The following is a 23,558-nucleotide window of genomic DNA, read 5'->3' as shown; positions in this document are numbered from 1 at the left end:
TCGAACCCCACAACCCTCATTACGCAAACAAAACTCTTTCCTGAGTAACGATGGAAGCCGGAGCAGCCGGTGTGCTCTACGCAGCCGAGAACCTCCTGGAGGCCGGTGTAGCTCTCGTCAAGGGCATAACTCATCCGACATTGCCGATCAAGGCAAACCTCACGCGCATATCCTCCGTCCCGCTCCCTCGCTCGCATCACACGGTTTCGGTAGTCAAAGGCCGCGCATACATCTTTGGTGGAGAGACGGAAGCCGGCAACCTCGCAGACAATGACATGCACGTTGTCATCTTGCCGTCGAGCGGTGTTCTCGACGCCGACTACACCAAATACTCAGCCCGCGCGGCAAATGGCCTGGACGATGTACCGAACTCGAGAAGGGGACACACGGCTGCGGTCATTGGGGATAGCATCTACATGTTTGGTGGCGAAGGAGATGGTGTAACAGATGAGAAGGGGCGGGTCTGGGTTTACGATACGATATCAAACACCTGGACCTATCTTGATCCAGCTGAGGGCACGCTGTTTCCCAGCCAGCGAATTGGCCACGCTTCGGCGAGCTCAGACCTCCCAGGCCCCAAGACGACGACGTACGTTGAGAAGGCACCGCAAGCCCCCGCCGATCCTGCGAAACACGTTCCCGAGCCGCCAGAAGCAAACTCATACGGAACCATCTTCGTGGTTGGAGGGCGCGAATGTTCGAGCGGCAATCTTGCCAACGATGCACTTGCGTTCGACGTCAAGACACGAACGTGGACCAACATACCTTCCCCATCAGGTCAGCCACGGGAAGGTGCAAGCCTCGCGCTCGTTGGCAGTCGCCTCTATCGGTTTGGTGGGAAGGGCATAGAGACATTTGCGTCAGGTGCGACCGAGTACGTGGACGCATCACATGTGTGGACACATGCAGAGCGCGGGACTACACCAGGTAAGTTCTGACTTTACGAAGTGCATGTGAGACATATACTGACTTCGTACCTCTACCTCTGCAGTGACTAGTGGGTGGGGCTGGGAAGAAGTGAAGCACACCGAAGGTAGCACCGCTACAGCACCGCAGGCGCGCGCAAATGCAGGACTTGTGGGCGTCACCACAGGGCAAGGGCGACACTACTTGCTAGCTGTCGGCGGAGAGACTGAGAACGGAGATTACCTCGACGACATATGGGCACTGCAGCTCGCACCTGAGCGCTCCACGGCCGCAGCGACTAAGGATAATATACGCGCGGGTTTGAAGAGAGATACGCATGAATCGCAATGGGCTGAGGCGATATATCGATACGTAGACACAAAAGGCGAAGAGGAAAAAGAGATTCCAGGAAAGCCAAAGCGAGGCCTTGGAGCGAGGGGGCATTTCGGTATCGCCAAGGGTACCGAAGTCGATGGCGCGACGTGTGTAGTCTGGGGTGGAGTCGATGCGAATGGCAGTGTACTAAACGACGGTTGGATGATCACTGTTGACAGGTAGTCCGTCACGTTGTGCGCTTATGGATGTATATGAAGAACTTGGCCGACACGCGTCTGCGACCAACAATGCCTGGGTGTCTAGCACGTGGCAAACCTATGGATCGTCGCTACTTCCTGCTTTCCACTATACCAGACTGTTCTTGTCTTTCTGACTTTCTAGCTTCCTCTCTTGTGGGTGCGCATGACTTTGGGCGAGGATTTCGCTATCTCAAGCGCCTTGCCGTTGATAGTGCCGTGGAACAGACGCTTGGAGCAAGCATCGGCGCTGCCATGCGCGACCAGGGCAACCGAAACCCCAACAACCTGTCGAAGCCACGCTGCACCACATGTCACCTCGCCTTAGTCGTTTTCGCGCATCGCATTGGATGCTGTCAAGCGGAGTTGGTGCCTTGTAACCATCTTCTCGTGGCCATCGCGATCTTGTTGGTGGGTGGGTACAAAGGTGAAACAACAGAGCTGGCCCAATCAGGAAAGTGGCAGCAACGACACCAGCAATACGCCGCTCTTCCCATTTGATCAAGCAAGTAGCCGCTTACAGCGATATATACAGCCCTGCGAGGGCTTGGGACCTAATTCAACAGCCACTAGCTACCATCGAGTGGCTGACAGCGGCACGAGGCCTGTAATGACGGGAGGGCCGACCCAGTAGAGTGCCGTTAGTAGACAGGACAGGGCCTGGGGCTTCTAGGCGCTATGCGTCCGTTTTATAGGTCATGGGGTGAATGGGGGTTAAGTATGTTGCTTGCCCGGGGTGTTGTGCGAGCGACTGGACCCAAAGACGAGTTTACGGGTTACGCTGCGGTTGAAGAGCGCATACAACAGCAACGGCTGCAGTCAGCTCGTTACAATCTTTCAAGGAGCAAAGAAGATTCGGAAGAGTTGTCAATCATGGGTTGGGGTAAGTCACTACCAAGCCGACTGTGCTTATGGACGAAAAGCGCTAAACATGTCATGTATTGATAGGTGGAGACTTGACACTGGTGAATGGTTCGCCATTCAGTTGGACCTTGAATGGCCAACACTCGTATCAAATGGATACATGGAAATGGCCAACAATCAACGCTGGTATGTATATCTTTGATCGAAAGGAATACCTCCACTGACCACGCAAAGGCCAGGCATCAAGAGTATACGTCGAGTTTGGGACGAGAGGAAACACCCGCGACGATGCAGGCGAGGCATACTACAGCATTGAAGGAACATCAGATAGGTTTACGGTACTCGGACGGAAGCCTTCGGACTATGCACTCACCATATCTCTGGAAGACATGTCGACAAAGCAGAGTTCGAAAGGAGCGAAGGTCGACCTGGGATTCCGGCACAATGCGGCTGTAAACTGGATCATGTCCACTGACGAGGCAGGAACCTGGTGGTCAAATAGCGGTACCTACGCAGATTGGATGCAGCAAAGCATGGGTTCGCTGGCAAACAGAACGCTAAAACACATCTGCATGCCAGGCTCCCACGACGCTGGTATGGGCACATTCAAACCTGGCACAATCGGCGCACACTTTGCCAACACTCAGACCCAGTATCTGGACTTTTATCAACAACTCGTAGCCGGATCACGGTATTTCGACCTCCGCCCTGTGCTCTCAAGAGGCGAATGGGTAGCTGGTCACTACGGCCAAGTCGGCGACATTTGGCTCGGTGGGAATGGGCAGTCTCTCGCAGACATCATACAGCAGATCAACGACTTCACTGCGAAATACCAGGAACTCATCATCATCAATCTCAGCCACACGCTCGACACGGACAACCAGTACAAAGACCTCACGCAAACGCAATGGAACGATCTCTTCACAACACTAAAGCGCATCAACAATCGCTACACGGTCAACAACCCCGGCACCACCGATCTCTCCACACGCCGTCTAGGTGACTTCATCACGGACCGCGCCTCCGTTGTCATCATCGCACAGATACCAGATGATGTGACATTAGGCGACTTTGCGAACCAAGGATTCTACTCGGGCCGCAATTTTCCTTTCTATGACGAATACAGCAATAGCAACAATCTTGCTACTATGAAGAGCGACCAGCTGGCGAAGCTGAAGCAGAACCGGAATATCGTCGCGGAGCAGAGTCAGAGGAAAGACATGTTTCACATCTTCTCGTGGACGTTGACACAACAACCTGAAGATGTGTTGATCTTTGACAAGGCCATCATGTTCGTTTCCCTCTATCCTGTCTTCATAAACACACGAGCTTTCCCCAGACACTAATATACCCTTAGGAATATGGCAGCCTCCGCTTTCGACGACCTGATAAGCGAGACGTGGAACGCTTTCACACCGCAAAGCTTTCCAAATGTGCTGTTTGTAGATAGTCTGGGGGTTAGAGACAGGAGTGTTGTTTTCCCGTTCGATAAGCCAAAACAAGGGCTAGCAACGAACTCCGATATCGCTGCGTTTGCTGTGGCGGTGAATAATGGGATTGCGGGGAGGAACGGGGTTGTGACTGAGAGCTGATAGGGACTGAATGGAGATGTTAAGAGAGCTTTGCATGTTATGATCTAGAGGATACGACGAATCGATATTTCACGTGTGCGATGAACCATGAGTGATCTCATTTTCGACTCTGCCCGTTCTCCTCGTGAAACCCGGCTGTCAGCCATCTACCCAGCCGATATGAGATACCGAGGATCTGTATGGGCGCCTAGTATGACACACACCATTGTGTAATTTGTTGGCCTATGCTTCTGCGTAGAGTTGGCTCGTTCGCCTGATCGAACTGGGCTATCGGTGTTGTGGGAAGTGGAAAGGTCCGGAAAAGTGGAGGTTCTAATAACCAGATCTTTCTCCCAGCTCAGTTATCTCAAAGCCTCGCATTCGAGAAGTAGAGAAACACATCGAACTTGCCTGTACCAATCTAGGACGGAAGCATTGTAGATTGTGAGCATCATGTCGTACGTTTCGTCATACTTTCCTCGCATGCTCGACTTGGAGCGCGTTCTAAAGTGAGATGGTCGCCACAAAATTTTGGTTTGAGGCGCAAAAGTCGGTCAATCAGCCATGGTGGATCCAGGTAAACGATTTCCGCTCTCTTGTTCTTCATCGCATCTCGATCTCGGCTGGACGTTACAATGATCTACATTTGGAATACTGATCATCGCTTTTTCGTGCAGGTACCCGTCGTCGAGGATCTGCGACTGATCAGCAGCGGGGTCCCAACCCTCTGTGCGACAACCAAGTGTGCCGTTCCCGCAGGTTGCCGATGCTTGCTTATGGGCATAGAGCAATGTTTGGTTCGACCTATCGCCTAACAGTTCAGACATCGTACGACAGAAGGAGACGCTGGCGGAAGAAAGCATCTATGATAGTGGAGAGAAAAGGAAGGTGTCTCCTGGCGCGTCAGATGCTCAGTCGGACTCTGACCCCTGAGGCGTCATGTAGGTTGGCTTTCCAAAGCTGCAGCCGTCATGCTCATCCTGCAATACGAGTACTTGCGGAACTACGGCATGCGCCAAGTGCCATGGGATGGAGCAGGTGCTTGTTCTTGCTTAGCAAGAGAAGCCATACGGGTGGTGGACGCCTTGCTTCTCCACATAGTTTGCTTGGCTCAATCGCCCCTTGAGGATGCTTGATCGGACGTAAGAGGAGAAAAAGTATACAAAACGGCAGTCAATATTGACTGTTCGGATGGCTAACCGTGCTATCCGATTGTTGCCATTTTGTCAGGGTAGATTACTAGCTCCGAGGTGGAGTACAGTGATTGTCTGAGTCGAACAAGGGTCGAAAGTGATCCTTGAGATCCCAGCTCGCGCGGCGTCGGGAAGTGGAAGTTTTCGATTCGCGACCGGTAGTCTACCTGTCGCTGTACTGGCCACAAACGATCATCGCAGCCGTTGAATGCAGTAGACCTAAGATTTGCTAAGGATCGGTCGTGCTGTTGCTTACTCCTCCGCACGAGAAGGGTTTGTCTATCGCAATCTCGTTTCGTCGAGTCAAGCGATCGGGACGAGGCTGAAGAACCTAGTCATCTCAGCAAAAGCTTGTCTCATAACAGAAAAGCAATATATTAAAATAGACTCGGTCTTTATTCCTTGCGATATTCCCGAGGCATATACAGCTCCATTTCTGCATGCCATGGTGGAGTGGAGGTTTTGGAGTTGCTGCCTGAATCAGACGTGCGAGTGGTTAGCTGCATGAAAACGAAGAGGGATACGAGGTCTTCCCGTGCCCCTTGAATCCAATTGCATCGTCGCAAGAGTTTCTGTATCCTGCGCGGCTTGCTACAGTGGTTGCGTGCTGCACGCCACCATCATGCGGCATAAAATTTCTGCGCCGGTAAGCAGTAGTAGTTCGTGATGAGTATTGATAAATCGAGACGTGTGTTGGCGGAAGCAAGCATGCTGTATAGTGCTGAGGGTGGGAGCGCTTAGATGGGCCTCGCTTGACGGCGCACGTGATTGGCTCATCTTGGCCATCGGAAAGCCCACTCGACTCCAATTTTCCTCGGAAGTGCGGGTGCCTGGGCCAGAAGGGCCAGAAGAGACATCCTCCACCGCAGCGGAATTGCGCATCATGCTACCTTTCGCGGCCGAATCTTCATGCAATTGCAAGGCTGTGCGACAGAGACTCGGACTTAAAGGTCTACTTACACGATGGCTTGTTGGTGATGCGGGGTGGATCTCTTATCCCGAACAAGCTCCCTCCAAGAGATGTAACCGTCGGTTGGGCGTGCTCGGCAGCTGTTGCCAATGCGCCAGTGCAGGTCGATGCTTTCGTGGCTCGACGCCATGGCTGAAGGGCCGTCTACTGAGTACAGCACCGTCAGACCGTCAGACCGATGGAAGACGTCACATTGTCTCGCCCGTGGGGTCCTCCAACAGCTAAGTGATAATTTTCTAGCGTCTCACAGCAACATCATCGCAACGTGTTGAACAGCGACCGCGCGAAACCGATATGCGCCAAGCAACTGGATAGTGACAGGCGGCAGTGGAGACCGGCTGCTTGAATCACTCGATGTTTCGAGCAATTACCGGTCGACAGCCGTCACGTCAGAGGCGTTCAAGAATAACATTTCGGATGGCACTGATAGCAAAACACGTTTCAAACGGCTCGGATCAACAATCACGTTCTATTTTCGCTCCACGACGTGACAGCAATGCGGTTCCTGCATGGCAAAGGAGCGCGTGCCACCAACAACCCATGAGGAAAGCTCCCAATCGCGCATCATGTCCGCCCGAAGCGAAGCCGGCGCCGCGGGTCGAGAGCTTGAATCTGCCAGTGCCAGGGGCCCGCGGCACACCAAGCTTTCTTTTCTACGCTGACCGGCATCTGCAGGCAAGAGTCGAGAGCGCTAGTCGTAACGCGAGTCAACCTTAGCACCAGGCCTTTACGGGGATTGCTGGCTAACCGTCGATCATTCTTACCCTTCATAAGATGATTCTACCCGCATGCCGTGATGACTTTTCTTGGTACCTTCTGTTCGAAGTCCTAATCTTACTTTCTTGTGATCCGTCTTTCGTTCCGGTCCAAGGTCCTTCAGTGTGTCGTCGTTGTTGACTACCACTATCCACTCGCTCATCTCTTAATCCGACTATCAGAACAACTTTAATTCCGTAATTCGAACCGACCGCATTCTTACAACATGCACTACTCCGCGGCTCTCGCTGCCGTTGCAGCCATCACTCCTCTCGTCAACGCCCATGGCGCCGGTCTGCCCAACATCATTGGCTTGAACCCAAGGGACCTCCGGGCCCGCGACCTACTTTCTCGCACTGGAGCTCGATTCACCGGAGTTAACGAGCTTCTGCAACCCAAGACTAAGGTCAAGAACAAGGTCGTGGCCCGTCAGGACGACCGCCAGTGTGGTGCGGGTGTCGGCAACTGCCCCGCTGGCCAGTGCTGCTCAGGTGCTGGCTACTGTGGCACAGAAGATGACTACTGCTACTCTCCTGGATGCGATTACGAGCACGGCTCTGGCTGCCCCGAGAACGCCACCCCAGGTGGCACCAACACCTCTTCCATCGCCCGTACCAAGGTCGGCAATGTCGAGTACGGTGGCGCTGGTATCTACGGCTGCACCACGCCCGGCACAGTTGCCATCACCTACGACGACGGCCCACAAAAGGTCTTCACCAGCCACATTCTCGATGTCATGGCTTCCTACAACGCCAAGGCTACTTTCTTCATCACTGGAAACAACATCAACAAGGGACAGATTGACATCACTCCCGAGTTCAGCAGTGTTCTCAAGCGCATGGACTCTGAGGGCCACCAGCTTGCTTCTCACACCTGGACTCACTTGGACCTGAGCGCCGTTTCCCAGCAGGACCGTTACAACCAGATGATCAAGAACGAGATGGCTCTTCGCAACATCGTCGGCAAGATCCCCACCTACATGCGTCCCCCATACTCCAGCTGCACTGCTGAGTCAGGATGCGAGAAGGACATGGCTGACCTCGGTTACCACGTCACATACTTCAACCTTGATACCGTATGCACTTCCTTGATCTCTTGAAAGGGTTCAATTGCTGACACTAGGAACAGGATGATTACGAACACGACAGCACCACCCTCATCCAATACTCCAAGGATGTTTTCCTGGGCAACGTCACCAGCGGTCCCGCCGCCAGCAACCAGTGGCTCGAGATTGGTCACGATATCCATGAGCAGACTGCCATGAACCTGACCGAGTACATGCTCTCCACCCTCACTCAGCTCGGATACAAGGCTGTTACTGTTGGTGACTGCCTTGGTGACCCCAAGGAGAACTGGTACCGCACTGCTGGTGGTGCCGGCTCTGGCAACGCGCCCAACCCCGCCACTTCTGCCGGTGCTCCCGCTGCCACTGGAACCAAGCAGGTTACCCCTGATGCTACTTGCGGTGGTACCAAGGGATACACCTGCTTGGGATCTACCTTCGGCAACTGCTGCAGCGCTGCCGGATACTGCGGTACCACTTCGGCCTACTGCGGAACTGGCTGCCAATCTGGCTTCGGTAACTGCGGCAGCAACGGTGTTGCCCCTACCACCACCACCACTAAGGCTGCTACTCCTACCAAGGCTACTACCTCCAAGGCTCCCGTCGCCTCTGCTGCTGGCAAGGTCTCCACCGATGGCTCATGCGGTGGTGCGTCTGGCTTCACCTGCGCTGGCTCATCCTTCGGTAACTGCTGCTCCCAGTACGGCTGGTGCGGAAGCACTACTGACCACTGCTCCACTGGCTGCAACTCTGCCTTCGGTACCTGCTCTGGCACTGGAGCGTCCGCCACTAAGCAGGCCGCTACTACTACCAGCAAGGCCGCTGCTGCGCCCACCAAGAAGGCATCTACTGACGGATCCTGCGCTGGAACCTCTGGCTTCACATGCTCTGGCTCCTCTTTCGGAAACTGCTGCTCCCAGTACGGTTGGTGCGGAAGCACCACCGGCCACTGCGGTGCTGGCTGCCAGGGTACTTTCGGTACCTGCAACTAAGTTAATCGATTGGTGACTTTCCCTTTCTGTTCCGTTAGAAATAATGCGCCCATATGAGGGGACTGTCTGTACATTTGTATCAACATAGGGCGGAGTTCAGCCTATCAATGACATGACGAGGTCAAAAAAGCAGCGATTCCACGTCCACAACCGTGTTCTCATACAATGAAACTTTTGTACTTCATTAGATTAAAACCACTGCACAAACCTGTATACCAGGTGTTGCGAGTAGGCTGGGGACGACGATTAGATGTAGAGATTCGCGTTATCGAAGCATGAAAAAGCATAAAAACGATCAATACACATCCAACATTCAGTATCTTTTATCTTTTCCCTCATTCGGCCATTCAAGACGAGCTAATCGCAAGATTTGTGACAATGTCGGCTTACTACCACATCACTGGTTCCTGCACCAAAGGCACTGACAATATTTGAGCTGGCCAGCGATTTCATTGAGGAGCGAGTGTGTTTAAACTACCACCAAGGAGATACATGCAAGTTGCTCGTGAGAGCCGTCATCCCAGTCTACACCAGACACTGCAGGTCTAATGTTGATGGACCATGTCCCTCCGAACACTCCATCCTCGTACATTCCCCAACCCGAAATAGGTATCAGAATGTCAGCTATCATCGTTTACTCGGGGCAAAGGCCGTTCTCAGTCAAGAAGTCGCCGAGAGCATCGACGCACCCAGCGCAACCGCAGAGCTAAGTCAAGTCAGTGGGAGTGGGTACTGGAAAGACAATGGGAGGAAATACCGAAGGAGCACCACCGGAAACACAGGCAACGACTGCGGCAACGCCAGCGGGTCCGGTTGCAATACCTCCTGCAATGCAGAAAGCGGCACCGATAACAGCAGCGCAGTCGAAGATGCTGCAGTCGGCTTGCTGGGCAGCGAACTGAATGGCACTGGTCATCTGTTGGCTCTCGCGCTTGGCGATCTCGTTGGGAGCGGCGGCGGCGAGGCCAGCAAGGGCGGCGATGGTGATGGTGGAGAAACGCATGTTGATGGTTTGAGGAGGTTTTGAGCGAAAGGCTGGTAATGTAGTGAAGGTAATGATGTTGTGATGTTGAAGCTTGGTGAGTTCTTTCAGGTCGACTTCTGGCCGTCCTTTATACTTTCTCGTCCTCACATCATCCTCTGTCTTTCTACATCACCGCTGAATTTGACCGGTCAACTCTTCCAGTCCTCTCGGACGCACACAAAGTTATCACTGTCCCGAACTGGATCACTGTCTCGGGGTTGAGAGCCTTCCTGAGGCTATTACCACATAACTGGCCGTCATTCTGCCCACTCAGCGTTCAGCGACTACTCACCGCAGAGCTTGACTGACATTCATGAGGTGCACACGGTGTTTGTCGACTGGCAATGACGGTGGTGGTAAGCTGATCGCATAAGGGGTGGAGGTGTCCGGACGTCGAGACACAAAGACAATGTTCTGGGCGATGACTATGTGCATGCAGCAACCGGCATATGATATTCGCAGAATAGAACTACTATCATGATTCGTTGTCGTGATGATCTCAAGCACCTTGGCGGGATCAATGTAGTGAAGATCGCCCTAGGTTACACGACAGTTAATATGGCTATATTACTAGGGCTGGCCCGGTCAGACACTTACTAACTTCTTCTCTAGTACATCGTATGTCTTACATTGGCCTACGGGGGAGGCGCTACTTACCCCGAAACGGTTGTGGCTGGGGAATCTGCTACCGAAAGCGGCCGCAGTAAGGTTGACCGCACATGCTGGCTGACCACTGATTGAAGCCATTTGCCAGCACCAGGCGGTCAAAAGAAGATGGGCTGCTTAGTTATCTTGGCTCTCATGCAGCCAGCACTTTCATGCAGCCAGCACCTAGGTACCCGCAGCGCCTTCAGCCTCTGCCGTGACTCTAATTTGAATGTCTATCCCATCAAGACAGACTACATCGTCCTGTTATTTTCGCAGAGTGCTCGTATAGAATGCGACTTCGCTGTTTGTAGCTTTCTATTAGTAGAGTGGAAGGTAAATCCTTTCTTCGATCGACATTCACGCTACATGTCTTGAACCAAAGTGCCAGGCTACATTATCTTATTCTCGGCCTAGATTCTGGTGAGCACGTAAGGGAAGAGGCGTGTAGATCTACCTTAACGATTAGTGGAGAATGGCAAGTCCCAATGTCACCTCGGCATGCGGTAGAGCGGGCAGTCTCTACCTAGTCTTTGAGTAGTCAGAACTACTGTACTCGCAGAATGAGCAGCCCCACGTGTTCGGCTCGTCGCGCACATGCTGTAGTTCATTAGACTCTGTACCCTAGTCAACAAGGTGTAAGAAGCTGACTTCGAGCGCTCGGTCCACAAATAAGTAAGCAGATCGCATGCGAGAATACGAAAGCACACACCTTTCTTCTAGTCAGCATCTGCCTAACGCGGTCGGATAGAGATGATCTTGGAAATGCAGAGATCTCAGCATCCAGAGAATACAGTCCTTCAACTGAGACGAGTGGCAACATCGCTATACTAGAGCCCCACGATACAGCTATGCGCCCTTGATCCTCTTGTGTTCAGCTGTATTTAAGTGGGTCTGCACGTGTAGAGCGATCTATGGACAAACCAATTATAGTTCCAGTCACATATCGGCGAAATTGTCCTTTGTGGTGTCCATAACCCATCTTCCATTCCAATGTGCCTGTTCTGATGCGTAGAAGAACTTGTTTCGTGGGACCTCGAGGTGGACAGACGTGATGTTGTCACTTCACTCCTGGTACTTTGCGAATGCCAGTGCGCGAGCAGGAAACCCAGCGTCTAGCTGCAATAATACAGTAAACTTGTCGATGGTGTCATAGAACCTGTTGCGGCATTTCAGTTCCACCTCCTTGCAATTAAGGCGGAGAGACCGGATGTCGCAAGAGGATACACCATTATTGTCGTTAACCCAAAGGAAGAGTTCCATCGGAAGGTTTGGAAGTGATGCAGCAGGATGTCGCGATGAATCTGGCATTGCTCGATGAACGTAGCGGGCGAAGCTTACTGAGCGGATGACATTCAGTTTGCTCATACGGTCTACGAGCATAGTGGCGATGGTTTTTGTGTTGTGCTTGGTGACGCAGATGAACTATTCGACTATGGATCTGCGTGGACCACTCAGCCGGACGATCACCTCTTCGGATCGAACCTGAGACGTCAAGAAATGGCCCCAGGTAGATCGGCTCTTCCCCCCGGAAGTATACTCGTCTTACTTTCTCAGCACATGCTGATAGGAAGCGCAGGTTGACACCCCCGTCCCATCTCTCCACGGCCCTCCCTCGCACGCCAACCTAAGAAAAGCTGAACACCCTGGAGCCTACGTTGAGGTCAGGTCACCTACTTTGCAAGTTTTTGTCGGGATGTAGTCTGCAGACCTGTTTAGCGCTTTTCTTAAATGAGGTGCTCGTACAGATTGATCCGTGCATTGCCAGCCGACGACGAGCTCGATGACGACTTCCACGTATTCGTCATCTTCTGCTACTTTAATGCCCATCTCGTTCACATACTGCCCCATCCTTTCTCTCCGCCGACTTGCCCTCGATGCTCTTGCGGCAGGCTTCATTGGTGCGTTGTGTGACAGCCATGCGGGCAAATTTCCACGGCGCTAAGTGCTCGTCCAACTCTTGCCTTATCTCCATGAATGCCGGCTCCTCGATACCCATCATCAGTGCCTTGTACTTTCCGATGTTACGGTCCGTGATGCAGTATTCTTCGTCGGGCGAGAGGAGGTTGAACTCTTGGAGCTTGGTGTGGGCTTTGATTAGGATGTCGTGAAGTCCGGCCTCGAGTTTCTTGTATTTCGGGTCTGAGGTGATGATCTGGAGTGCGCGAGCGTAAAGCTCTGCTTTTAGTGATCTGCCTGGTCATCCTGACGATGTGTCCTTGACCCACTGCAGTGCTACAAGATTAGTAAACATCTTGTGTGTGCGAGAGGGTTCTCGTGAGTAGGCAGAAGCAACTGGAAAGAGTAAGTACTTACCAGTCTGTTAGACGGGGAGAAAAACTTTCGAATCGATGAGTCCGTGAGTGCTGCACCCCCCAGTCTGAACGAAGTTACATCTCGTCGACCAAATCCATGCTGGTTGTAGTAGCGCAGGGTATTTGGGTTGTTTGGGGCGTGGTCGAGCAGCGCCATGGCGTCCTCGGTAGAGTGGTCCCTCTTTGCTTCCTGAGCTGCTTGCCTTCTGAATGAATACATAGAAACATAACAGAGAATACCGACCGACAGACAGAAGTCTTGGAGCTTTCGGTTGAGTGCATTGTCTTTCATCTCTTGAGTGGGAATAAGCTCATATTCTGTGTTCGCCGCAAGGAACACAGCCTGTGTTGCCACTTCCAATCTGATCGTGGGGAAACGAGGGGACGTGTCGCTGAGGAGAACGTCCAACGGGTCGACAAACAAGCCTCGGGTATAAGCTATGGGATGTCAGTGTATGAGTTTGAGTCCCGAACATCCACGCCTTACCTTCACCAAATAAGAGCGCACTAAGGTCGAGATGTAGGCGTTCTTGCTTCAGCGCGAAAAAGAACTCCCTTGACCCGTCCAAGTTATCCTCTTTGTACTTGTCGTGGCTTCCTTTAAAAAAGCAGAACGTCAGAATACAGCAGTATTCCTGTTCGAACTTTTCAAACTTGATGTCAGCCCAGCGTAATGTTTGGGAAACGGCGCGCGTGGGCATGGTGTGGCTCATGGCACCACCTAGCGGGGCGCCTTTATGATAGCCGGTTCCAACTGTGAAGTTGCCGGGTCGGGCCCCGGTAATATAGGCAAGGACCCACGCGAGGTAATGTTGCTTTGTCTGGAGGACCCCCTCCTGAAGAGCCATGGCCTCCATGTACATCAATCCGAGCTCGGACCCGCCTAGCTCGTTCTTCTCCCTACTTCCTGTTGGCAAGTCTTGCTCCACGGCTACCATGTGGATATGCCTTAATACTCGGCAATCGTATTCCGTCTGAATCGATTCGAAGTCGAGCGTGTATCGATCAACCCAGAACCGAAGCGAATACTTGTACATATACAATGTACCCACCTGGGAGGTGTTAGTATCTGTTTACCATGGAGATTTGGATGAAACTTGCCTTGACCTTGTCATGGAGTACCCCTTCCGAGACCGTCGCCATGCACTCCAGGAAGCCGCAGACGTGGTCGATGAGGGTCTCACGACTGTACATCTTAGGCTCCTTTTCGATCCCGTAGACACTCTTGCAATATTCCTGGAAGTTACTGCGAGCTTGCGCTCGTTGGGCAATTGTACCGGGAGCCGAGCTGTCATAGAAGCGGGAGCGTTTCGAACCAACTTTGAGCTACTCCTTTTGCGCGTTGCTCAGTGCAGCCATCTACGCGGCCATCTTGGCGGAAGGGTGCTTAGGTGGTAGAGGCAGAGACATCGCGTTCTGCTCGTTTGTATGGACTGAGTAGGATGTGTGGGATCGAGGTCTTTGGTATCCAGCGCGTGGAGAATACGACGCCGATGATGACCTCTGCTTCGGGCTAATGGGAGCTTGGTGGCGCAGTTGCTGTCCGCGGAACGGATACCTCCGAGCGTTGAGAAGGTGAGGGTTGTGGCTGTGGAGGTCGGACTAGGAGGCGTAGTAGCGCGGATGCCGTTGGTTGATGAGGAGAGTGAGCGTTACGAATGTGAGAATCAAGGCTGCGGAGGTCTGGTTGGAAAGAGCGAACAGGATGTGTGGGGTGGAGGTCTTCAGTGTATAGCGCTTATAGAACATGACGCTGACAATAAGTACTGCGTCAAGCTTTCGAGACGCTTGCTCGCGCATATCTTGATGGTTAATGAGGAGAGTGGCACGCTGAGAAGCCGAGGACGAAGGCTGCGGAGGACTGGCGGTGAAGAATGGTGAGTGCAGTGTTTGGGTAGGTGAGGTTTGCTTGGCGCGTGGGTTGGGAAGGTGCGACGCACCACAATCTATCTCACCTCGCGGCATCTGCTTCCTCTTCGCTTCTCCTCTGTCAATCTTCGTCCGCCTCCTTTCATATACTCTGTCTTTCCGCTTCATGTCTGACAGTCGTTTTCGCCGCGCCCATTCGCTCCTTCGCTTCTACTAATACTCACCCGCGTTGCGTCCATTTTCTAATTGCATTTGCGAATGCCCAGCTGCGCCGCCTAGACAATACGTATCGCGTCTGGAAACACCTCGCTGGCTCAGTGCTTCACTAGCCTGCTTCCACTCCGAAGCTATGGCGGTCAACGAGGCGCTCGAGCGCAGCGGCGATGACATCAAGGAGAAACTCGCAGCCTTCGATGCCCTGGCGACCAGGGACAACATGAAGCTTTTTCTTGTTCAGTTGAATGCCACTATTCCTAAGTTCAAGGACCGGGTACGGCTGACTGGGAGCAAACCTGAGCTGAAGAGCCGGTATCACGAGTACCTCCTAAGGGTATGATCTTCTATCGCTGCATCTACTCGTCGTCCGCTAACTGACCTCCTTGCAGTCCGCCGAGTTGCCCGTAATGAACACAGCTACAACACCTTCAGCAAAGCGCCCAGCAACGGCGCAACAGTCAGCGGCACCGAAGCGCGTGAAGCGTGAACAGCAAACAGGAGACGACGGAGAGATGGATTACAAGAGCATCGAAGACACCGAAGTGCCACAGCTAGCAGCACCGAAGCGCGTGAAGCGTGAACAGCAAGCAGGAGACGACGGAGAGATGGACTACAAGAGCATCGAAGACACCGAAGTGCCACAGTCAGCAGCACCGAAGCGTGAGGAGTGTACACCGCAAGCCGGAGAGAGCGAGGCGGTTGGCGACAAGAGCACCGACAATACCCAAGACATGATGTCAAGCATGCTGTCGCGTCTCTTTGTGGCTGATAGGGTGCAGCTATCAACATCCACAATAACCTGCCTCGACGCTTTAGGATCTCCGCTGAGCGCTGTCGCAGCGCGGAAGCCTGAGAACGGAGATCTATCGAGCATACTTTGGCCGCTGGTCGACCCGATATCCACTCTCATCTCCGCTCGCGACTCTATCATCGCAACGCACAGTTATCTCGACAATCTTGGTCGGTTGGCTGCTGCAATTCGCACACGTCCGGTCACTTCCCCAGTCTGCTTCAGCTCATTCCTTGCCTGCTTACATTTCACGGTCGTCGTGGACCGCGGAGACGCCGGAGATACGTTGGCTGTGCCAGACAAAGAGCCGGAAGACACGAGTTTAGACGAGGCAGCAGTTATGGCCGAGGTGGATGTCCTGTCGAACGAAGTAAACCGCGCCTTGGCCAAATGGACTTCATCCTTCCCTTCGCCCCCTTCCGATTCCATGATATATCCGGTGGACTTCAACCAAACGGAGAGGATAGAGCTGGGAGGCTTTGGCATGAAGTACATTGAGAAGTACCCCCATCTCAGCAAGCTGGGGATAGCGAGAGAGGTCTTGCTTGCTACCAGTGAAGACATTCTGGCAACCTGGCCCATCGAACGAGGGGAGAAGTTGAAGACAGCGATGAACGTATCGATCGAGGCAAGGAAGAACGTCAATCTTGTCAAGGGCAAGCCTCCGTCTGCCAAGAGTCCCCACCGCGAGGTGGGTGACAAGGAAGAAGAAGGCGAGAAGTAGGACAAGCCGAATGGACGAAGACAGATGCCAGTGGTGATCGAGGGCGACGGTGAGGACGAGGAGGAATACGAGGGGGCGGACAAGCCGAAGGCGCGAAGACGGATGCCAGTGGTGGCCGAGGTCGGCGAGGAGGAGGAAGAAGATCAGGATTGAGTCACTATCGCTAGAGAATAGGTAGTCAGTCCCACTTTGAGCTTACACGTCTACAATACAAGAGTTGAGATGAGGATATCTGCGTATTGTCAGCATAACTAAACTTTCCAAGGGCTGGTCGTGAATTGTGTAAGATTTACCGTTGTAGTTCATAATTATTGTTGCTCGGCTTGATGTCGCGATGGGGACAGGCCATTTGCAGTGAGGAGAGGGAAAAGAGGTTGATAACCTTGGGAACAGATGTTGTTTCGCGAGCTTTTTACCGTTGACTGAATCGGTTAGGAAGTGCCCTACCCGGACTCTTGAACTGGAACTTTAAGACTGTGACATTGAAAGCTGTAAAAACAGGTGATAGATCTAGCTGCAGGCTACTAGCTTTCAAACATGTTCTGAAGCCCACCGGGTGTCTGTTAGGTTGTTCATCTTGAAATTCAATGGGTGTGTTCAGTGTCGTAGCGAAGGCAGCTGAATCATAAGTGCGAGTCCCGTGATGCTACGGTCGCCTGTTTGTAACGGGTGGAAATATGCGTTGAGATTGCATTACTTGTGAGATACTACGTTGTCGAACGATTAATCGCTTGCGGGCTGAAGTTTTGATGTTCCCGCACGGGCCGGGAGCTAGTGTGACGCTAGCTCCAATCAGACGACAGAACGTGGGTTCGATCCGTGACATGTTCCCGAAGCCCAGTGAGCGGGAAAACCACAGAATAGAAACAATGAGGCTACAATAGACGCTCAGCAACCAAAAAAAGAAAGATATGCTCTTGCAAGAGAGGGCTATTGCCTTCCGCCAGAATTGAACTGACGACCTCGTCATCACGTGACGTCCTGATTGGGACTAGCGCAGCCCATATTGAGACTAGCGTTACTAGTGACGCGCTCTACCACTGAGCTAGGAAGGCGACGATGAAAAATTCTGAAATTGAAAAGTATATGATGGGCGTTTTCTTGTGCGTTCTTTCTAATGAGGTCAATGGACTGGAATAGACGCAGTAGTAGTTGTAGTTGTGCCCTTTCTTTGTGACGGATGTCGGAACACAAAACCCACAGCAGTCCCACTCGCTTAGCTTCGGGTGGGGAAGTCACATATTTCAGAAAGAGGCAACACCTGAGGGGCGCGAATGAGTCTTTCTACTAAGCAGGGCGATGGGCGCGAGATATAGCAGTTCAAGTTCGTGTACGTCTCGTGGCGCCCCCTATCCGTCAAGCGTCGCGCTTTGTTGTTCTATAGGCACGTTTGACAAAGGAGGAACACGCTAGCTCTCACTCAGGGCTACTGCTGGTAGCTTCATTTCGCGATAATCATAGTCGGAGTTACTTCACAGCAGCGAATAGATACCCTTGCCACGTAGACTCGTTCGCGAAGAGAGTCGCGTTGGATCAGCGTCGCGCTGTCTTTGTCGAGTGAGACGCGATCGCAGTTTCAGTGCCAGCGCGCGTGGCAGCGAACGGCATCAACACGATCGCATCAGCGACGCAAGCGCATGACATTAGCAAGACATGCAAATATGATGTAAATGAAAGCACGGGGTGGATCTCCGAGTTTGTGTGGAGGTGGATCTGGGGCGGATGACCAGTTAAGCGCAAGCTCATTCACATGCCACCGCGAGCCCGCCAAGGCACCAAATTAAGAAGCTGGCGATTGAGCCTTTCCCGCTGATCGCGTTCCTTTCTTCCAAAACCCCTTCAAACACGACTTCTCCCAACACCGCGACACTTCCACTAGACAGATTTACTGCCAGGCTCCGAATCCTGGCTTCGACCATTACCATTCCCAATATTCCACTACAACCATCTATGGGCTCTGCTTCCTTCGCCGCGACCGCTTTCCTACCCACCGCTCAGCTTACCGCAGTTGGCTCCTTCTTCCCCTACACCGCACTGAGCTCAGGCCTGAACAAGACGGACGCCTCCTTCGCATCGCTGGTCCGGCTAGGGGTAGGAGTTCCGCCGTGAATCCTCGCGGCGGACTGTAATATTGGTTTGCCCAAGACAGGCGTTGGATGTGCGCGAGCTCCTCTCCGAAGCGTGCGCAAATGCTGACTTGAGCAGAATACGGGCGCAACTTAAAGAGTGACAACTCTTTATCGCATTACCCCTCACTACCGTTACCATGGTTTTCGCATTCGACCAGAACGATGCCCAACTTCCGGCCAACGCGCCGCGAAAACCCGAGCCTGCCATGCCCGAAGACGACATGTTCGCTTCGGGACCCATGGACATGAGCCCGCCCAAAGCGCCCCTCCACGTAGGAACCCCGCCGATCAACATCGTCAGCCCTATGCCACAGCGCGCAGTGCAGCCCGGCCCCGAAGCCAAGCAGCAGGGACCTGACAAATTGGATTTCGATGCCGTTTTCAAGAAGGCCCAGAAGAACAAGAAGAAGAAAAAGAAGGGTCTGAAAGCAGGACTACAAGCTACAAGCGTCACCCGGGGTTTTCACACTCCAGTCACGTCTGGTGGGGAAGAGTCGGACTACTCTCTGGCCACTACACCGCGCTTCGGACCTGTGCGCTCTGGACTTCCCAGCGTCACCAGCAGCCCAGCGCTTAGACCCCAGTCCACTGCGGGAGGCATCAGCAACCTCAAAGCCCAGCTAGAGGCGCTGAACCTGGGCCCAAGGAGCGACTCACCCATGAAGGATTCCCCAGGAAAGGGTGTCGCTATGAGCAGGGTCACATCGCAGTTGTCGAGCAACACCAGCATGTCTGGCCGCGAAAGTGACAGTGACCGTACGGAAATGGAGAGCTACGAAATCGACCTCAACGCAGAAGACTTCAGCATCGACACGCTCTCCAAGACTTCGACCATGCTGAACAGCGGCATGGCGCGCAAGATGACGGCCGAGGACTTTGAGCCATTGATGTGTCTGGGCAAGGGCAGCTATGGCACCGTCTTGCTGGTCAGGCAGCGCGCGACAGGCCGCCTTTTCGCGCAGAAGCAGTTCAAGAAGGCGTCAATCACCGTGCATAAGAAGCTCATCGAGCAGACCAAGACGGAGCGCAACGTGCTCGAGAGCGTGAACCGCCACCCCTTTATCGTCAACTTCTACTATGCCTTCCAGGATCAGGAGAAGCTGTACCTCATTCTGGAGTATGCCCAAGGCGGCGAGCTGTTCCACCACCTCGCTGCTGAGCGCATGTTCTCCGAGGACGTAGCCGCCTTCTACATGGCTGAAATGGTACTTGCGCTTGACCACCTTCACCGCACAGTCGGCGTCATCTACCGCGACCTAAAGCCTGAGAACTGCCTTCTGGACTCCGAGGGCCACCTGCTCCTTACCGACTTCGGCCTCAGCAAAGTCAGTCTTGACGAAGACAGCCCCTGCCGCTCGATCCTCGGTACCGTAGAATACATGGCTCCAGAGGTTGTTCAGGGCCACGAGTACGGCGCGGCAGTCGACTGGTGGTCCCTAGGCGCACTCGGCTTCGATCTTCTCACTGGCGCTCCTCCCTTCACTGGCAACAACAACGCCAAGATCCAGGAAAAGATCGTCAAGCAGAAGCTCGCACTGCCATATTACCTCAGCGCCGACGCCAAGGACCTCCTCACTCGCCTCCTCCGCAAAGACCCCAAGAAGCGCCTAGGCTTCAACATGGCCAAGGACCTGCCGAACATCAAGAAACACCGGTTCTTCCGCAAGATCGATTGGAAGAAGTTGGAAGCGAGGGAGTTGGAGCCGCCGATCCAGCCACTCATTACGGATCCGGAGTTGGCAGAGAACTTTGCCCAAGACTTTACCGATCTGCCACTCAGCCCTGTTCTGACGAAGAAGTTTGACGACTTGATGTTCGAGAGTCAGGCTTCTAGCAATCCTTTTGGTGGCTTCAGCTTTGTGGCTAGCCAGAGCTTGTTGGACAGTGGAGAGTGGGGATATTAGAGGGATAGGAGGAACATTGGCTTTGGTGTTTTTTGTTTTCTGCATGCTTGTTTATATCGTTGTTCGAGACAAGATCGTAATAGAGCACCATCATTACGCGACAATACAGGGTTCAAGATCAATGGTTACTAGATAGAATTGTGTTTTCGTAGGTTGCTAAACCATGTTATTCCAAACTCCGTGCTCGTGCCGTCATCGGTATCATGCGCAAGTATTCATACAGACTGTAAACCAAGTGGGAATCGTTGAATCGAAAGAAATGTCGTTCCAGTCCTCCGTCGTGAGCACTTGAGGTGTTCGTATCTAGGAAGTAGGGGCAGCAGCGGCGGCGTAGGAATCGCCGCTCTTCTCGTTGCTACCCTCGGCGGGCTTCTCGCTGCTCTCAGTAGCGACACCACCCTCGCTGGCAGGCTTCTGCTTCTTAAGATCGGCCAAATGCCTAGCCTCGTTGTGGACATCCATGACGGTCTTGTTACCCTGCTCGTAGAAAGCACGGAGCTTCTGTCCGGTGGGTGTGGAAGCAGCCTTGTCGAAGTAGCTGGTCATCATGTTGAAGGCAGCGTAGCCCTTGTTTGTTATGCCCAACTTCTGGTCAACGACCTGCGCCTTCTGTGTAGCCTGAGTCTTCTGGTCGAAGTTGTTGAGGACGTTCATGAACTTGGTGCTGTAGCCGTTCTGCTTGTCTGCGGCGAGGGCCTTCTCGATGGCCGTGTCGGAGATGGCATAGCCGTGGGCGAGGTACTCGGCGATGATACGTGCGCGGGGCTTCTGCTCCTGCTCAATGTGGTGGTCGCCGTCCTTGGCGTCGTCGGCGGAGGCAGACTTCTCGCCGGCAATCTCGTCGATGCTCTTAGCGGACGTGACCTGGACCGAGTTGTGGCCGAGCTGTGTGTTGTCGAGGAGGAGGGCGGTCTTTGCGGCGGCGGCCTTCTCGAAGGTGACCGAGGCAGACTGGGTGTCGTCGCCTGAGGGCTTTACGCTGAGCGACTGGATCTTTCCGCAGAAGGAGAAGAAGCTCTTGATCTCATCCTCGCTGGTCTTGGTGGAGATGTTCTCGACGTTGACGGTGGCAGCCATGTTGATATGTGTGTGAGGTGTTTTGGAAGGGTTTTGAATGTAGTGGTATAGTGGTTGAGGGGTGCTGTGAGTCTTTGAGTGATGCAGTGGACAGGGTGTGTTGGCGAAAGGGTCTATTTGTAGCAATAGGGGTATGCAGCAACCTGCCAGTTCAAGGAGGGCGCAGCCTAGCAACACGCATGGCCGATGACGTACGCGGGGCGGTGCTAGTGGCGTCTAGATGCCCACAGCTGGCGGGAACCTTCACGAAGCGCCTCTTGGGCCGTCTTGCATGTGAATGTCTACCATTGCTTCTTCGTACGTAGTTTATGGCGCAGGCTGTGGCGCATCGTTGCCCATTGCCTGATGCGAGGATTCTTGCGAGCTCATGAGAAACAGTGGATCAAAGCACCATCTGGCATTTAGAGACTTGGGCTGAAGGCGAGACTCGAAACCCGCGCTACCTTAGCATGTAGAATGTGAACTCATCCCGTCAAAAACTTCGCGCATCAAGAATTGTTACAGACATGCACTGTACGTACTGTGTCGAAAGTGATGCGTGTTATGAGCTCCATTGCTCCACCAAACCTCGGCTTCAGCAAACGTCATAGCTCCGTCTTTCCAAAACATCTTCCATGAGCTCCGCAGACTTCCAACTCACATCACTTCCGTAGTGTCAACGCCACTCACAATGGCTACCAAACTTATATCGCCGTCTCCGCGATTAGCGCAGTCATGTCTGCGCCGCACACGACACCTAGCCCCGGCCGTATCGCGACTTCCGCAGCGCCGCTACATCTCCGCATACGGCTACGAGCAAGCCAAAGCCCTCACCTTCTCCGAATATGGAGAGCCTCCCGCTGTGCTCTCCCTCCACGGTCATTCCATCTCGCCACCGCATAGCAACTTCATGACATTGCGCTTCCTCGCTTCGCCCATCAATCCCGCAGATATCAACCAAATCCAAGGTGTATACCCTTCGAAGCCGACCTTCACCACCAACCTAGGCACACCCAACCCAATTGCTGTCGCTGGAAATGAAGGTGTGGCAGAGATAATAGCATTGGGCGAAGGAGTCAAGAAGGAAGGCTTCAAGAAGGGCGATTGGGTCTTCATGAAAGGGCCTGGCTTCGGTACATGGCGAACACACGCAAGCGCCACCACAAACGATGTTGTAAAGCTCGACGACCAGATGCGCGAAGGCATTACCGCGATTCAAGCCGGCACCGTATCCATAAACCCATGCACAGCATACCGCATGCTCCGCGACTTCACAACGCTCTCCGAAGGCGAGTGGTTCATACAGAATGGAGCAAACTCAGGTGTCGGACGTGCCGCCATCCAACTAGGCAAGAAGTGGGGTTACAAGAGCATCAACGTGATCCGTAGCCGGGAAGATAAGAGCAAAGAAGAAGCCATGAAGAAAGAACTTCAAGAGCTGGGCGCAGACGTCGTCATCACGGACGCAGAGTTGCAATCGCAGGGCATCAAGGACCAGGCCAAAGAATGGACAAATGGCGGTCGCGCTCCCATCCGCTTGGCATTGAACTGCGTCAACGGAAAGGCCGCTACCGCAATGGCCAAACTGCTTTCTTCCTCTTCGCACTTCGTTACCTACGGCGCCATGTCGAAGCAGCCTTTGACTATTCCTGCGTCGATGCTCATCTTCAAGGACATCCACTTCCACGGCTTTTGGGTGAGCAGGTGGGCGGAGAAGCATCCTGAGGAGAAGCAGAAGACGGTTGCTGATGTACTGGATATGACACGCAAGGGCGCGTTCAGAGACATGCCTGTTGACCAGATCAAATGGGAGTGGGATACCAAGGGCGACGAGTTGATAGGCAAGGTTAAGGATACTCTAGAGGGCTACAGGGACGGCAAGGGGATTTTCGTGTTTGGTAAGACGTAGATTTTGCAAATTCCAAAGCTATATACAGTCTATGGCATGTGTACATACGTCAAGTCGTGGAATTGTGAGATCATGTTGATGTCCTTGAAC

General features: G+C 53.3%; 9 protein-coding genes and 1 non-coding gene across 10 annotated transcripts; 6 read left to right on the top strand and 4 right to left on the bottom strand.

The window, feature by feature from the left end:
* Window positions 1-50: 50 nt before the first annotated feature.
* J4E78_001736 (uncharacterized protein) lies at window positions 51-1,464 on the top strand (the record flags this gene model as incomplete). The annotated part of the gene is made up of 2 exons (XM_049362390.1): window positions 51-927; window positions 992-1,464. 2 exons carry the CDS (start codon window positions 51-53, stop codon window positions 1,462-1,464), a joined length of 1,350 nt encoding a protein of 449 aa, XP_049224982.1.
* Window positions 1,465-2,156: 692 nt separating this feature from the next.
* J4E78_001735 (uncharacterized protein) lies at window positions 2,157-3,688 on the top strand (the record flags this gene model as incomplete). Its single annotated transcript, XM_049362389.1, has 3 exons — window positions 2,157-2,361; window positions 2,427-2,528; window positions 2,577-3,688. 3 exons carry the CDS (start codon window positions 2,157-2,159, stop codon window positions 3,686-3,688), a joined length of 1,419 nt encoding a protein of 472 aa, XP_049224981.1.
* A 3,370-nt stretch (window positions 3,689-7,058) lies between these two features.
* On the top strand, window positions 7,059-8,887 carry J4E78_001734 (uncharacterized protein; the record flags this gene model as incomplete). The annotated part of the gene is made up of 2 exons (XM_049362388.1): window positions 7,059-7,907; window positions 7,961-8,887. 2 exons carry the CDS (start codon window positions 7,059-7,061, stop codon window positions 8,885-8,887), a joined length of 1,776 nt encoding a protein of 591 aa, XP_049224980.1.
* Window positions 8,888-9,521: 634 nt separating this feature from the next.
* J4E78_001733 (uncharacterized protein) lies at window positions 9,522-9,890 on the bottom strand (the record flags this gene model as incomplete). The annotated part of the gene is made up of 2 exons (XM_049362387.1): window positions 9,522-9,593; window positions 9,645-9,890. The coding sequence occupies 2 exons, from the start codon at window positions 9,888-9,890 to the stop codon at window positions 9,522-9,524; spliced, it is 318 nt and encodes a 105-aa protein (XP_049224979.1).
* A 2,393-nt stretch (window positions 9,891-12,283) lies between these two features.
* J4E78_001732 (uncharacterized protein) lies at window positions 12,284-14,242 on the bottom strand (the record flags this gene model as incomplete). Its single annotated transcript, XM_049362386.1, has 6 exons — window positions 12,284-12,346; window positions 12,400-12,711; window positions 12,873-13,309; window positions 13,359-13,923; window positions 13,949-14,159; window positions 14,235-14,242. 6 exons carry the CDS (start codon window positions 14,240-14,242, stop codon window positions 12,284-12,286), a joined length of 1,596 nt encoding a protein of 531 aa, XP_049224978.1.
* Window positions 14,243-15,089: 847 nt separating this feature from the next.
* J4E78_001731 (uncharacterized protein) lies at window positions 15,090-16,623 on the top strand (the record flags this gene model as incomplete). The annotated part of the gene is made up of 3 exons (XM_049362385.1): window positions 15,090-15,290; window positions 15,346-16,466; window positions 16,491-16,623. The coding sequence occupies 3 exons, from the start codon at window positions 15,090-15,092 to the stop codon at window positions 16,621-16,623; spliced, it is 1,455 nt and encodes a 484-aa protein (XP_049224977.1).
* A 781-nt stretch (window positions 16,624-17,404) lies between these two features.
* J4E78_001730 lies at window positions 17,405-17,525 on the bottom strand. Its single transcript has one exon. It is a non-coding gene; the product is annotated as a tRNA-Thr (tRNA).
* Window positions 17,526-18,736: 1,211 nt separating this feature from the next.
* On the top strand, window positions 18,737-20,503 carry J4E78_001729 (uncharacterized protein; the record flags this gene model as incomplete). Its single annotated transcript, XM_049362384.1, has 1 exon — window positions 18,737-20,503. The coding sequence occupies one exon, from the start codon at window positions 18,737-18,739 to the stop codon at window positions 20,501-20,503; it is 1,767 nt and encodes a 588-aa protein (XP_049224976.1).
* Window positions 20,504-20,806: 303 nt separating this feature from the next.
* J4E78_001728 (uncharacterized protein) lies at window positions 20,807-21,580 on the bottom strand (the record flags this gene model as incomplete). Its single annotated transcript, XM_049362383.1, has 1 exon — window positions 20,807-21,580. The coding sequence occupies one exon, from the start codon at window positions 21,578-21,580 to the stop codon at window positions 20,807-20,809; it is 774 nt and encodes a 257-aa protein (XP_049224975.1).
* A 670-nt stretch (window positions 21,581-22,250) lies between these two features.
* J4E78_001727 (uncharacterized protein) lies at window positions 22,251-23,468 on the top strand (the record flags this gene model as incomplete). Its single annotated transcript, XM_049362382.1, has 1 exon — window positions 22,251-23,468. The coding sequence occupies one exon, from the start codon at window positions 22,251-22,253 to the stop codon at window positions 23,466-23,468; it is 1,218 nt and encodes a 405-aa protein (XP_049224974.1).
* Window positions 23,469-23,558: the final 90 nt, after the last annotated feature.

The sequence above is a fragment of the Alternaria triticimaculans genome, assembly GCF_023758025.1.
Source record: "Alternaria triticimaculans strain BMP 0046 chromosome Unknown scaffold_2, whole genome shotgun sequence".
In the NCBI taxonomy this organism is placed as follows: Eukaryota; Fungi; Ascomycota; class Dothideomycetes; order Pleosporales; family Pleosporaceae; genus Alternaria; species Alternaria triticimaculans.
This window is presented reverse-complemented; position numbering and strand designations above follow the sequence as displayed.